At 31.6% G+C, this 15,260-nt stretch overlaps 2 protein-coding genes across 2 annotated transcripts; both read left to right on the forward strand.

The window, feature by feature from the left end:
- Window positions 1-3,141: 3,141 nt before the first annotated feature.
- LOC137812467 (uncharacterized) lies at window positions 3,142-8,864 on the forward strand. The gene is made up of 7 exons (XM_068614448.1): window positions 3,142-5,698; window positions 5,808-5,898; window positions 6,076-6,233; window positions 6,326-6,377; window positions 6,483-6,562; window positions 6,648-6,741; window positions 7,739-8,864. The coding sequence occupies exons 1-7, from the start codon at window positions 4,700-4,702 to the stop codon at window positions 8,284-8,286; spliced, it is 2,022 nt and encodes a 673-aa protein (XP_068470549.1). The 5' UTR covers window positions 3,142-4,699; the 3' UTR covers window positions 8,287-8,864.
- A 2,594-nt stretch (window positions 8,865-11,458) lies between these two features.
- LOC137812468 (uridylate kinase PUMPKIN, chloroplastic) lies at window positions 11,459-14,801 on the forward strand. The gene is made up of 7 exons (XM_068614450.1): window positions 11,459-11,780; window positions 11,891-12,029; window positions 12,551-12,604; window positions 12,915-13,006; window positions 13,244-13,470; window positions 14,129-14,305; window positions 14,437-14,801. Exons 1-7 carry the CDS (start codon window positions 11,590-11,592, stop codon window positions 14,553-14,555), a joined length of 999 nt encoding a protein of 332 aa, XP_068470551.1. The 5' UTR covers window positions 11,459-11,589; the 3' UTR covers window positions 14,556-14,801.
- Window positions 14,802-15,260: the final 459 nt, after the last annotated feature.

The following is a 15,260-nucleotide window of genomic DNA, read 5'->3' on the forward strand; positions in this document are numbered from 1 at the left end:
TTGAATTTGTAGATTAAAAAAATAGCAATTTTTTCATCCACTAAGTAAATTTTCTTTAAGAATGAATCTTATACTCTTAGGATAAACTCTTAGGATAAATTCTGTTAACTAGATTATATAGAACATGAAATTTGGCAGAGTGATTCCAAAACTATCCCAAACTAAACTAGCTACTTCAAAAGTTTCATCAAGTTTAAAAATAAACATTTAACACATACTCTAGTAGATTTTAAACAATAACTATTATTTTTGAAATTGAACATATTAACGTAAACTCAAGTAAAAAGCCAACAAAAAAATTACCTATTTTTAAATCATAACATCCACATAACATTTGTAACTTTAGATGCTACTATTGGCTCCAAATTAAAACCAAAGCATTTTACTACTGACATTCACATCTAACATTTAAATTTCCAAGCTCAAGCTACAAGTAAACAAAATGATTAATTTCCAATTTATTAACTAAACAATGCAATTCCCAACCAACTATAATCTTTAATTTACACCAACATTCCAATTTCACATTAAACCAAACTAAGTAAATTAACTCACCTTACTTGAAATTGGCTCGAGATCGAGAAAATCATCAAGAACTAGGTATCCAATAACCTAAACACCTATAAGATTTTAACTCCAAAACAACCAATACAAAAATTAGAAAGAATCTAAAGATTGCTTTAGAAGAATCAAAGCCTCTCAAATGACACAACTAAGGAAGACTATAAAAAATCAAAACAGGTTACAAAGAAAAAATAAACTTCTCTTTTTTAAAATTCAATTGGGTAAATGCACTCCCTATCTCACCAATGTCCACATGGTGTGATCTCATATTGGAGATGAGAAATGAAGTCAAATTTGGTGAAAGAATGGAAGGTTAGAATGAGGGAAAAGAAACAAAGCACATACATGAAGAAAGTTTTTCTGAAAGTGAGAAAAAAGAAAACTTAGAAGGAAAAAGAGAGAGGGAAGAAGAAAATTAAATGGAATAAATCCCATGGGTTCTACATTGTCTGTCCCACGTATATTTTTTCCTCCTTTTTTATTTTATTTTTCATATTTATACTTGTTTTTATAACTCTTTTTAGTTTTCTCCTATTCCAAACTTATCTCTTTGTTTTTTATTTTTTTTTCGAGAACAAATCCTACAATATAAAAGGTAACAAAGTTAAGACTAATCATATCTGATGAGAACTCAATTCGGAGTAAGTTCTTTTTTTTTCCTTGTAATATCTTTTTATTTTTACTCTTTTAGGATATTTTGTAAATCTTTAGCAAGTTCACTAGCTTTTTAAATTGAGAAATATCTCTTAACTATTTTAACCTTTAATCAGTGTTTTGATTATCTTGGCAATCTTTCATTAGGTCCTTAAGAGTTTTGGTCAATCCTACTATGTTATAACTATTATTTGGAATACAAGCAACTGTCAAGTAATGGAAGCTACCTCAAGATGTAATTGAATTTATTAGTTTACTATGAGAGTAATTATTGTTAAAATTGTTGGATCTGTAGTTGATTTTTTGGATTTCATTAATTGATTTTGATACTTATGGTTTTCAACCTTATAATAGTCAAAGTTAATATAGAAATTGTGTGTTCATTTAGATTTTAGTTTAAAGTTGCATTTTAAACTTGTTGAAATAATTAGAGTGGGGAGAAAATGTTTTGAGAATTTTTTTTTTACTGAATTGATGTTTTTTCATATCGCTTGAGCCTCGAACAATATTCAAACAATGATCATCAACTTAAGTGGAAAATAATATTGCTCAAACAACCAAATGGACACACAAATAATACTACTCCATGTTCAAGCTAAAAACTAAAATTTAGACAAGATAAATTCCACAACAATTTTCTCCTCCATTAATTAATTTATAAAATACTCATAAATAGATATATACAAAAAAATGATAAATATATGTATATTATTAATTTATATTAATAAATCACTTCTAATTTTTAAAATCACTCATAATAAAATTATATAATATAAAAAACTGTTAAAGTATTGCATATAATTATGTGATTTTCAAATATAAATTTTATATATATGTATATATATTAAAAAAGGAGGCCGAGGCCTCTCACCCATCAAGATACATCTGGCTCTATTCGGACATCTAAAGTTGAAAATATCTCTTTCCATAAGAAAAAAATAGCATTCATAGGAAATCATGATTTTTTTTAAAATGTTATAATTTTCGGGAATCATTCTAAGAGGAGATAAGAAACTAATATTTTGTAGTTAAAAAATTATTTTCATTAATAAAATTAAATAATTTAATATAATAAATAATTAAGATGTCTGGTTAAGCTATGTTGTAACTCATTAATTATCAAGAAATTCATATAAATATTTCTAAAATTATCTATGAAAAATAAAATAATTTTTAATCATTCATCGATTATAATATTTAGGATGGATTTTAAGAATTGTGATTTTCCCACATAAAGATTATTTTGTTTAATCAAGCATTCTAAAAGATAATAAAAGAAAAGAAAGAAGTAATTGTTTACCATTTAAGATGAAACACTTATCCTATGTATGGAACAATTAAAAGGAAGAAAAAGATTGTTGTTTGGTTACCTAATAACATGGAGAAAAAGAATAAATTCTTGATAGACCATAGTTTCTGCTTTGTGTTAAATTTGAAGAAACAAGTCATCCTCACTTTTATATATAAGTTTCTATTCAAATACATATTACTTTTTCTTTCTTCTTTCACCTTTTGTGTATATAAAACTAAACAAAAAAAGAAAGTGTAAGAAAAAATGGATCCGAAATGATGCAAAAAACATTAGAGTAATGTAGAGGTTGTTGAAACAGGCACTTACTTACTGGAGAAGTGTATGGAAATATGAAAGGAAGATTATAATTTGATTTGAGTTTTATCCCTGGCAGTGAGTGAGTGAGTGAATGAGTGAGGTAAGGATTGATTGGAAATGACAGAGAAGGGATGATGAGTGAAGAGAAGAGATTGGAATTAAGCAGAGAAAATTGAGGGGAAATGAAGAGGTGGTGTGACAAGGAGTGAGAACATTTTGGAACCTTGGATGAATGCTAAACTCTAATAATGATGTAGACTATGATCTATCTTATCACCATCTCCTTTTCTTTCCTCTCTCAAAACACATGTCATGCTTCCCTTCTCCTTCTCTCTCATTTCCCTCACACCTTCTATTCCGTACACCTCCGGTCCCCGCCACCTCTCTTCCACCACAGATCACACACTCTCTTTCCCTTCCCTTGTCCTTTCAATTAACTCATGTGAGTGACAAGCTCCCAGCTTTAAAAAAAATACCCTTTTTTGATTCCCCTTTTTCAGAAGGAATTGACTTTCCAAGAACTTAATGCTGTGGGCAATAGAAAGTGGCAATGTTTGCCGTGTCAATTTATATGTGACCTCAACCACAAGGTATGGTATGGTGTGAGTGAGCATATCATATCAGGCCTAACACAACCCTTTCCTTCCCAGCAACACCATCTTTTCTTTCTCCTTGTTTCTCCATTTACATGGGAATAGTAAAGAAAGTACAACATACCCTAATAGGCATATAGGAGACCTTAACCTATAGCGCCCTCAATCAATACAAGAATATACTTATACTACCACACCACACAACCCGAGAAAATTTAAGTGCAAACTGCAATGCAGAGAGCAACAGTGCTAGCTGTAACTACGAAAGCCTATGAGGGTCCATAGTGGCCACCTACGACTCTATGACCACCTAATTGGCCTAACACTTTTGAGTTTTCACTTTCGTTTTCTCAGCCTTCTCTCTAGTTCCGTGTACTAGTGCTGTTGTAAGTAACAGCTTCTTAAAACAACAACAACGCTTGTAACTTGTTGTGAGCAAGTAACCAGTTGCCAATCAATGCCACTTTTCTAGTCACAGCAAACATAGCAGAAAGTTGAGAATCAAATCAACCTTTGTCTTCATTCGGGGTTACGAAAATTGTTCTCTGTAAATGGAAACGGTTATTAAAAATCCTTGCTTTTTCTTCCGTGTCTGACTTTAAGGTTACACTACACCAATGTCACAGATCATAGGCGGGGATTACGAGGCGTGATATTAAGATAAGAAAGGAGAGGCATAACATTAACAAACACTATATCGCCGCTCGTGCGCTTTGCCAATCTTCAAGTCCCAAAATCCAGATCTCGAGGCATTTTCACTTGTTCATTACTGGTTGAAGAACTTTTGCCTATCATAAGGGTTTTTGTGTAGACATGGCCATGATAGCTTGGGGATTGTGGATCATGTTGAATTTGGGCATTGTTTGACTTGACACTAGCACGTAATCCTGGTATAGTCTCCACTTTGAACTAAGCTTGGACTTTGTTTCTGCTCTGTATTTCATGATTATGAATATCTATGATCTATAGTCTATTGGGGTGTGTCGAATTGTTAAATAGTATTCTTTCTGTGCTGGGAGGTTTTTGAACTTGCAAATAAGCTGTTGTCATTTACTCATTGGTGGCTAGTTGGTTCTTTGTACTTGGTCCATGGCTTTAACCTGTGACATTTAATATTCTACTGTGTTTTGCATAATTGGGAAGAGAAATTTGGTCCTTGTTTGGAATTCCCTATTTTAAGGTCTTGAGAAGTAGTGAATTGATTGTTGGGAGAAGGGTTAGGACTTAAAGGTGAGATTTTCATGTGGGAGGTGGTTTGTTTCAAATACAAGTGTGAGATATGCTGGGCTCTGATGATGGAGATATTGATGTGTTTTTTGACTCACTGGATAGTTTGTCAGCTCAAGATTCTGTTTTAGCCAAAGAAGAGTTTGACTCTGAAAGGTATGGTTGTGATTATGGTGACATTTGGGTGAAGGAGCCTGTTAGTGTGAAGGAAAGGAGGGAACGTTTCTTGCAAGATTTGGGTTTAGACTATGCTTCTTCTTCCGAGGTTTGTTATCAAGAGAGAATGAACTTTGATGACTCATCCATCAGTTTGGGATTTGAGAGGATCAGGGAGTGTAGTGGAGCAATCTCGAATGCTTCAATTTCGCATAACGATCAAGTATCTGAGAAGTCGGTTCTCTCTGGAGGCAAAACAGTTTCTGAAGCAAAAATCTCACTGGATGAAATGAAAGGGTGTCCCCAAGGTGAAGCAGATGCAAACTTTGAAGGAAAAGAGCATGACTTCTCTTCTACAAATCAGGAGTACAGAGAAGCTGATGCCCAAGAATTTCAGGATTTTGATATGGGTAAAAGGAAAAGGAAAAACTGGTGGAAACGCTTTGTGAACGAGAGGAGAGGGGTTGAAGGAAATGCTAGATCAAAATTTAATGCGGGGGCAAATAAAACTCGAAGAATAAAGGTAAGGCAGAATAAAAAGAGGTGGCTAGAGTTTAGTGGCCTATTCATTGGACAAGAGGTTAGAGCTCACAAAGGTCTAATCTGGACCATGAAATTTAGTCCCTGTGGTCAGTATTTAGCCAGTGGAGGTGAAGATGGTGTTGTTCGCATATGGCGTGTTACATCACTGGATAAATCAAGTATTTGTTTCACCTCAAAAGACAGCACTTCTAATTGCAAAGTGGAATGTAAAAACACTTCTCCTAAGAAGAAAAACTCATGCCAACCCTTCATCTTCCTTCCAAATAGTATTTTTCAAATTGAAGAATCACCACTGCAAGAATTTTTTGGTCATTCCAGTGATGTCTTGGATTTGGCTTGGTCTAATTCAGATGTGAGTTCGTAGCAGAAGCTTGTTATCCCCTTCTAATCTTGCAATATGCTCTATTTGTTCTGCTTGAAATTTTAATATTCCTTAAAGCTGACAAAAATTTCTTGTGCAGATTCTCCTCTCCTCTTCTATGGATAAAACTGTTCGTTTATGGCAAATTGATTGTAATCAAAGTCTTAGTGTTTTCCATCACAATGACTATGGTATGTATAAGAGCACCGTCCCTTTTGGCTTGAGTTTTTCTTTACCATACTGTAATTGGTCAATATAATATATAAAACACATACTTTGTTTATCTTCATAATCATAATTTGAAACATTACTATCTCTTCATCCCATGAATGTAGTTATAATTGTCTCTTTATTTTTAATGAAAGCAGTGACATGCATTCAATTCAACCCTGTTGATGAAAATTACTTCATTAGTGGGTCCATTGATGGAAAGGTTCGAATATGGGGGATACGTGAAGAGCGAGTCATTGACTGGGCAAATATACGAGATGTCATAAGTGCTATAAGTTACCAGGAAGATGGGAAAGTATGTGATGAATTCTTGATGGGATCTTTTCTTGAGTTTGGATCTGGTTACATATTTTGACACTGGTTACCATTGACTATTTACATTTGCAGGGATTTATAGTTGGTTGTGTTACAGGCACTTGTCGTTTTTATGTTGCTTCAGGTATGTACTTTTTGAGTTACCAAATACCAATTACTATAGTTATGAAGCCTCCTTACAAAAGATAAAATAGAAAGGACAATCTAAATTGGATTTCTAATGATTTAGGAAAATATTTCCAGCTTGAGGCGCAGATAGATGTATGTGGTAAGAAGAAAGCATCAGGCAACAAGATTACTGGCATTCAGGTTTCATTCTATTAACTCTTTACTACTAACATGCTATACTTTGTCCTTTATCTATTTACATCATAACACCCTTGTTGCTGTGCAGTTCTCCCAAAAAAGTTGCCAGAGAATTATGATCACAACAGAAGATTCCAAAATTCATATTTATGATGGCATCGAGCTTGTTCAGAAATACAAAGGTACAGCATTTAGTTATTGGGAGAATAATAGAATTTATTTAAAAGTTCTTCAGCGGTCCATCACCTTAACAATATGTGTTTTGTATTTTCTTATAGAAGCTGACCATCTCTCACATTGTGAATTGTTAACTTAATTTATATAATATATTCGGCTATAATTTTTTGTTGTCTGTTAATCGTGACAAGCTTTTTCATATTTTTAAATAATTAAAAAATAACTTCTGATAGCTCTACCTAGGTGTAATCTTTTTTTTGAGCTCAATTGTGATTATTTTCTTTACTGTATTCCGAGGTTTTGTTGATTTATCTCTGTAATCCTGTTAATGTTTGTTTCACTTTATTTCTCATGTCTGTCACTTTGAACAGTTTCAAATATCATTGGTTGATAGTAGTAGATTAATTTTGAAAAACCCACAAACTGAACTTCTTCCCTCACATGGGTTGTGATTTTATTTTATTTTTATTCTTTCTATTGTACAAAATTGTGCCATTGTTTTCTTTTATGGCATCAGATCTGGTAGGCTGATGTCAGGCTTAAGGAATTGTTTTATAAATTGTAATATATAGAGAATTCATTCTGAATCCCTATTCTATCTAGATACTCAATTTTAAAGTTATTTTTTTCATTCATCTCTTAAGTTTGGTTCTTTAATGAGTAATTATAGGAAAATAAAAGAAAAAATAAATACATTAAACTTTTTTTTCTAAGTTAAAATGTTTCAAGTTCTTATCAAGAAGTTTATCCAAACATTACTTTAATAATCATGTAAATATTGTCACTTTTTGTAAATCTACAACACTAACACATTGTCATAAACATTATGTTGGGTTGTTTTGCTGACTGTATTCTTTTCTGATCTAATTCTTGACTTTATTACTTTCACTGGTTTGTTATTTCTATATAACCTATTCACTTCTATTTGTTTTACATTATATGCTTAATGATTGGTTTTGCATTAAAAATTGTAAGTCAGTGTTAGGCTTATTACTTGCACAGGTCTTCCAAAGTCAGGAAGTCAAATGTCGGGCTCATTTACATCTAGTGGAAAACATATAATTTCAGTTGGAGAGGACTCTCATGTTTACATTTGGAACTTGGATGACTTGGGAAATGCTTCTCCTAAACACACAAAATCTGAACGCTCATGTGAGTACTTTTTTTCCAAGGGTGTTACTGTTGCAATACCTTGGTCAGATGTGAAAGCATATCAAAGGGGTTCTAGCAGTAACTTTTCCCACCATTCTTCAGAAATGCAAAACCAATCAGAGATTGCTCCTGAGATCAGAGATCCAGATCGTTTTTCTCTTGGTAATTGGTTTGCCATTGATGGCACATGCAGAGGTTCAATGACATGGCCTGAGGAGAAACTTCCTAGCTGGGATTTACCTATAGCAGAAGATAAATATGATGAGCAGCAGTTATGTCACAAAAATACTTGTCAAGACAGAATTGTGTCAGAAACATGGGGGCTATCAATTGTGGTGGCTGCTTGTGATGGAACTATTAAGACATTCCACAACTTTGGATTACCCATTAGGTTCTAAGACAATGTAATGGTCATGTTGGTGTTGAGTAACCATTTCACTCACTCTTTGTAAGGAATGTTGGTTCAGCCTTGATGCCTTCCATGCACAAGAACTTTTGCCACTTATCCATCAAGGCTTTGCTTGGTAAAGGTGGAAATTTACAAGGGTCTTTTAATGCCTGGAAATTCAACATAAGTGGCTAAGGATAGCCTTGGATTAAAGTAAATTTACAAATTCCAACACAGTAAATAAAAAAGGAAAAAAATTATTGTTTTGGAGATCAAATATTTTGGAACTTCTCTAACTTTTAATCCAAGCATTCACTGGCTGGGAAGACAGAGTTTGAAGCTCCTGGTATCATGGTCACTCTCACAGGATTATCAGTGTTAAATCCATGCAGAATGTCAAGGCTTTTGACATGTTCTACAAATTTGTACACTCAACTATTGAGATTTGCCTCTAGTTTAATGTGGTTTTGGTGAGTCATGCCAGTGGCCACACAAGAATCCTAGTCTCCTCTTCATCAACCAACATTTTGATTAGATTATTTATTCAGCAGTACAAATTTAAAATGCAATTGAAATTTTATTCCATTATGCTCTTCTCTGTCACTCTCTAGAGTTATGTTATTATTATTAGATAAAAGAAAAAAAAAATTGCCACATGTTCGGATTGAATTTAATTTAACTATCAATTCAACTTTAATTTTTTTTTATATATATTTAGCAAAACAATCCAACCTAATTCATTTATAATTAAATTGTGTAAGATTATATTGTTGAGTTGAATATTTAAAAAAGAATGATCAACTCTTAAAAAAAACACCCTAAAATAAATATTTTCAATATTTTTGTAATATTTATGAGAAAAATAATACTTTCAAATACATATATTAATAATATTCGTATACTATAACAAAAAATACAATTAGATGAGTTCAAGAACTGGATGTGACTCGCTTACATTTACACCCATACATTTCTATATTTTTTTTTATCTTCTTTTAAATTAATTAAATTACTATACTTTAAAAAAAAATATTTTTCTCGAATTTCACCAATCTTTACCCTACCAAACAATTTAATTTAATTGTTTTTATTTCTTTTCAGTAATGGTTTACTTAATATATTCGCAAAATTATTGGAATTATTTTCAATAATTAATCATATAGATAGAACCAGCAGAGAACAAATGAAATTAAAGAATACATATAAATATTAAAGAAGCTAAACTTTCATTGAAAAAGAAAGATAGTAGGGTAAAAATATAAGTTAAAAAACAATAAACTATTGTCTAATTCTTTGATGTAAACCAGATTCTAGTGGGTGCAAGTAAATTCATGTAAGAATTTTTTTTCTTCTATGAATTAAAACTGTTTCAACAGTTTTTTTAAGATTTTTTTTCAACAAATATAACAAAATATAATAAAATAGTTGTACTTAAGTCCAAATTATGACTAATCATGCACCCAAAAATTGCTAGAAAATTAAAAAAAATATTAAATAAGTAATATTGTACAAGTTAAAAAGTACATTTGAAAATTTACACGTAATAAAAACTCGAAGGGTAAAAATTTTCACGCAATAAAAGGAGAATACAAAAAACATTAGAGTTGAAAAATGTATAAATACTTTATAATATATTGTAATTAATTAATGAAATAGTTAGGAATAATTTTAGAAAATGAAAAAAAATAGATTTTATCTTAAAATGACAATTAATGAATAAATTAGTTAATCTATAAACATGTTATGAAACTAGCTAGCGGGATAACATTATCAAAAACAAAGATTTAAGATATAATAATAAAAATGAAGAATAAAAAAATTCAATTAATAATTTCAGTAGCTACTGTAAGACCTATTTTTAATGTTTGTACTTGAAAAATAATTTAAGTTATTAAATTTAAATGATTATTCAATAAAAAAAATATATTAGAAGGGACATGGTAAATTTTAGTGTAATAGTTAAATTAAAAGTAAGTTTCACTAATTTTTTTGAAGTTGTAGAAAATAATTAATATTAACATAACGCTCTAATATTTAATGTCAAGCTATATATATTAATCAAAATATTAACTAATGTTAAACTAATCCAACAAAATTATTTTGGAAAAAAATGTAAAAGAAAAAAAAGGAAACAGTCTTTAGCATTTTAAAAAGGAAAAAAAAAATGTCTCAAACCACACTTATTCATTAATAGTAGAGTTTTGCATTAAAGTGATGTTTTATCAAATTGGATAAAAAAATTAAAAATGATAGATTTGAGTAAGTTTGGTTAAATTCACCATTTCAATGATAATTTTGTATTTTATATAAGTAGTTATTTGAATCACGAATTATTTTTTATTATATCTTAATAAATTTATAAATATAAAATACAATTATTTATGTTATTAATTAAAATTTTATTATTTATGTTTTTAATTATAAAAAAGTGTTATTTGTAAAATCAATGTTTATGTAATTAATTATTTTCAGGAGGTACATAAATTATTTGAATCACGAATTATTTGTAAAATCAATGTTTATGTAATACAATATCTTTTTAGTTCATAAATTTTGAATAATGCTATTTTAATTTGGAAATTTAATAATTATATACTTTTGTTATCTTAAATACAAATTATTTAAAAATAATGTTTTCTATTTTAATTTTTATCTGATGATTTTATTTTTTCTTTTGTCTCTTTAAGTATTCTTTTCGTAGAGACTATAACAGTTGTAAATTGTAATTCATTTGGTCAGTTTATTTTTGTTTTTTTAAAGATATTTTATTAATGAAATAAAAAATATTTGTATTTCTTTGTCTAATTTACTTGTTTCAAAAATAAGTAATATTATATTTTTTAAGGATATTAAATCCTTACAATATATTAAATAAGTAATTTTTAAAATTCATTTATTTAAAAAAACTTATTTTAAGTTTAAATAAAGTGATATTACTATTAACTCTTCTCCTTGTTACTATTACGGTTCCCATAGTTATTATATTAAGATAATTAATATTAAAAACATTATAACAAATTTCTTACCATGTTTACTGTTCTTCTTCGATGCGTTAAAACCTTTGGAATGGTTTCTTAAGATATTTGGTTTTTGTTTTGTCTGGTGACCATTGAGACATCTCAACACGGATTTATTGTGCCCTAGATCTTTGAACAGGGAAATTGTCTTTGAGAAATGTATATATATATACTATGATTATTATCGGAAATGAAATTGAAAATTAAAAAAAAAAATCAAAGTTATCTTGAGCGGCAACTAAAACCTCTGCAACTGAGGGTTTGGTGGCAGCAACAGCACAGAGCCAAACTCTCTAATGGCAGTCTCCAGTTCTCTCTTCTCTTTCTCTCTTTCTTCTTCTCTTCATTCATCTTCGCTCTTATGTCTTCCGAAAACCCTCTCCCCTTCCTTCACTTCTACACTCCGCAGTTCAGCCCCTCACGCAAATTTCGCTGTTCGCTCTTCTTATTCTGAAATGGGGTCTTCCCCTGAGCCAATCGAATTCAGGTTTTTTTTTTCTTCTTATTGTTTTGGGTTCCCCAACAAGCTTTTTGTATAAATGCTTCAGTGGAACTCCGATGGGAATTGTTGTGGTTGAAAAAATAATTTGTTGGCAGGAAGCCCATCCCGGCCAGGGCTCACTTGGAACTCTCAATGAATGAAAATAACAATCCATCGTTTAAATGGCGAAGGGTTTTGCTCAAAGTCAGTGGAGAAGCACTTGCAGGAGACAATTCTCAGAACATTGACCCAAAGGTAGCATTGTCACTCTATTTGTCTGTTGAGTTCTTCTTTATATAATTACAACTTCTAACTTGCAGAGCAGTATGTTTTTCTGTTATTTTAACGCCTTGATTGTTTATAATAAGTTTTGTAATTGTTCATTAGAAGTTTAGATGGAAACTCACGGGTTGACTTAGTGGTTAAACACCATGGGTTCACAGGTTGTAGAGACGATTCAAGTTACGAGGATAATGTATTTGATCTTCTGTGTAAAAAAGTTGTGGTGTCAATGACTGACATAGAATCATGAGTGGCGGGATTAGTCTATGATCCAATAGACGGGGAACTCATGACAAGATAAAAAGTAATAAGTTTAGATGGGTGTATAGATGACTTGGATACTTAAAAGGGACATTTTAGGGAAATAAGAGAAAAAGTTTATTAGAGAGGAGTGGCAATGAGCACTTACTGAAAACAAAAAGAATTGAAGCATTTTCCTATTTCATGATGTTCTCGGCAGTGTTTCTGAATTTGTTTTCTATGGTTGGATACAGATAACCATGGCCATCGCAAGGGAAGTGGCAGCAGTGACTCGCCTTGGCATTGAGGTGACTACAATGGATTTTTTTTAGACTAATACATTTCTGTTTCTTCTGATGTGGTTTTTCAGCTGCGTCCTCACAACTTATAGTGCATTTGGCTAATTGAGTGAGATTTGCAGTAGTTTTGGGGGATTGTTATTGATTATTGATGTGTTTTACAAATTAATCTTTTGAAGTGTTACATGGATCTATTTTGTATTTGGAAGTGAAATTGGGAGAGTCCACTGCAAGTTAGAACATTTTACTTGAACTTATTCAAAGCTTTTTAACTGGTTTTCAAATTTTGGTGTTATGAGTTGGCTGGCTCATGTTTCAGGTTGCACTAGTAGTTGGTGGAGGTAACATCTTCCGTGGATCCTCCTGGGCTGGAAGTAGTGGACTAGACCGCTCGTCTGCTGATTATATTGGGTGATTTCCTCTATCTTTCTCAAGTGCCTACCTTAGATCTTCTGTCAGAACTCTTTTTGCGTGCTTACAAAAGTCTGTTAATTTTATCTCATAGATCAAGTCAGGGCTCTTCTGTGCTGGTTGTTCATTTGCATTTCCAATTTGCCATGATCCAATGTACTTTGGGTCACTAAAAGTGTATAATACAGTTGAAGTAATACTCCTCGTTTTGCTAATTTTGTTTAATTTATCTTCTAGGATGTTGGCCACTGTCATGAATGCTATATTTCTTCAAGCAACAATGGAGAGTATTGGCATTCCTACTCGGGTGCAGACTGCATTTCGTATGTCTGAGGTTGCAGAACCATATATACGGAGAAGGGCTGTGAGGCATTTGGAAAAAGGAAGGGTTGTTATTTTTGCTGCTGGAACTGGAAATCCATTCTTTACCACAGATACTGCTGCAGCACTCCGATGTGCAGAGAGTATGTTATAGTTTTATTGTTGTGTGACCCTACCTGTTTTTATCCTAAAAATGGATTTAATTTTTTTGTTTTAAATTTAGTAGGCATAAGCTAAACTTTCCTTGTCTTAGTTTTATTTTCTCTGTTTTTTTGGATATAGGATTAGGAAAGGGAAGTGTTTGGCTAATCCCTTTCCAACATACTTTTTATATAAGGAAAACTCATATTCATTTAATTCAATTTGGTTCATAATGTGAATTCATTTTGCTTATTTATGAAATTTGAGTGAGGTAAGGTGTTTTATAATTCCTAACTTTTTTTTGAAAATATTATCTTGTAATATTTCTTTTCATGATTTTTTCAAAATCAAGATTAAATTATTCAAAACTTTCTTTTAAGATTTATTCAAGAGAAAAAAATTGAGGTAATCGGTCCACAATTAAGTTAAACCCCTCATGGGTTTACATCACTACCACACCTCATGGGTTTACATCACTACCACACTAAGTCTCTCTGTTTATTGTTGATGGCTTCATTTACAATGTTATCTCTATCACTTTTTGGCCAGGGATGTAGATTTTTTACGTCAATTTGTTAATGTCTGTGCTAAATATGTTTTCACATTAGTATACGAGGTGAAGTATTGCAGTGGCTAAATTATATTCCATCGTTTATTCAGTTAATGCAGAGGTTGTACTGAAAGCAACAAACGTTGATGGAGTTTATGAAGACGACCCAAAGCGTAATCCACAAGCACGTCTTCATGACACACTAACATATCAGGAGGTAACTTCAAGAGATCTGTCAGTGATGGACATGACTGCGATAACTTTATGCCAGGAAAATAATATTCCAGGTAACGTCGTGCATATAAACCTTTTATATGATTTTTTTTTTAATTAGTATTAGTTTAATTGTCTTCTTACCCTATCAAAACTGAAGTGACTCACCTCGATAAGCTGTCTCTGTCCTTCCCTTATGATGCAGTTGTTGTCTTCAATCTAAACAAACCTGGTAACATTGAGAAAGCTATTAAAGGTGAGAGAGTTGGCACTTTGATTGGGGCAAACTGGAATTCTACCGTATACGAACATGAAAATATTTGAAGTCTAATTACCAATTGATTCTTCTTGTGTTTTTCCTATACAACCTACCTGGTGAGGATGCCAAAAATGTTAGGTGCATTATTAGGTTTTGATGGATTTTTGAAGGGTGCTGTTGAGTCACAACTTTGTAAATATAACAAGTTAGCTTATTATTTGATGTTTCTCTCCAGGTTTGGCATAATTTTACCTTGCCATCTTGTGGTTTAAGCAAAATATATTTGACTCCTGAACTTTGTTCCGTTTGCATTGATTCGGTGTTTTTCTGTCACCCTACCCCTTATTGTCAAAAAGTAAGAAATTCATCATTGGTTCGAAACAAACGTAAACTTTTGCTATCCTCCTTTCTGAAATGTGATTCAGAGGATTTGGAATTGGGATGGTACTGATTTTTATCACCCTCATTCCATTTTCATCCAAAGCAGCTGAAAACCATTGTTTTGGAAACAAAATCAGAAAAAAATAGAAAAAAGAAGAAATGAAAAGTAAATAGCATATTCATGTTTGAAATTTTCGTTGCCTTAGGTTGCACATCTTTGCACATGATAGTTTTCATTTCCAACTTATCATTCTCTGATTCTGGGAATTGCATTTTGATGTTTTCTTATAGCTTGGAACTACCCATCTCAATTAACTATTCTTCCTAAGGGCATAACAATGTGAACATGAAGTGCAGGTTTATGTTGAATCACAAGTACTGCATAGTGA

This window comes from Phaseolus vulgaris, chromosome 2, assembly GCF_000499845.2.
Source record: "Phaseolus vulgaris cultivar G19833 chromosome 2, P. vulgaris v2.0, whole genome shotgun sequence".
Lineage (NCBI taxonomy): Eukaryota > Viridiplantae > Streptophyta > Magnoliopsida > Fabales > Fabaceae > Phaseolus > Phaseolus vulgaris.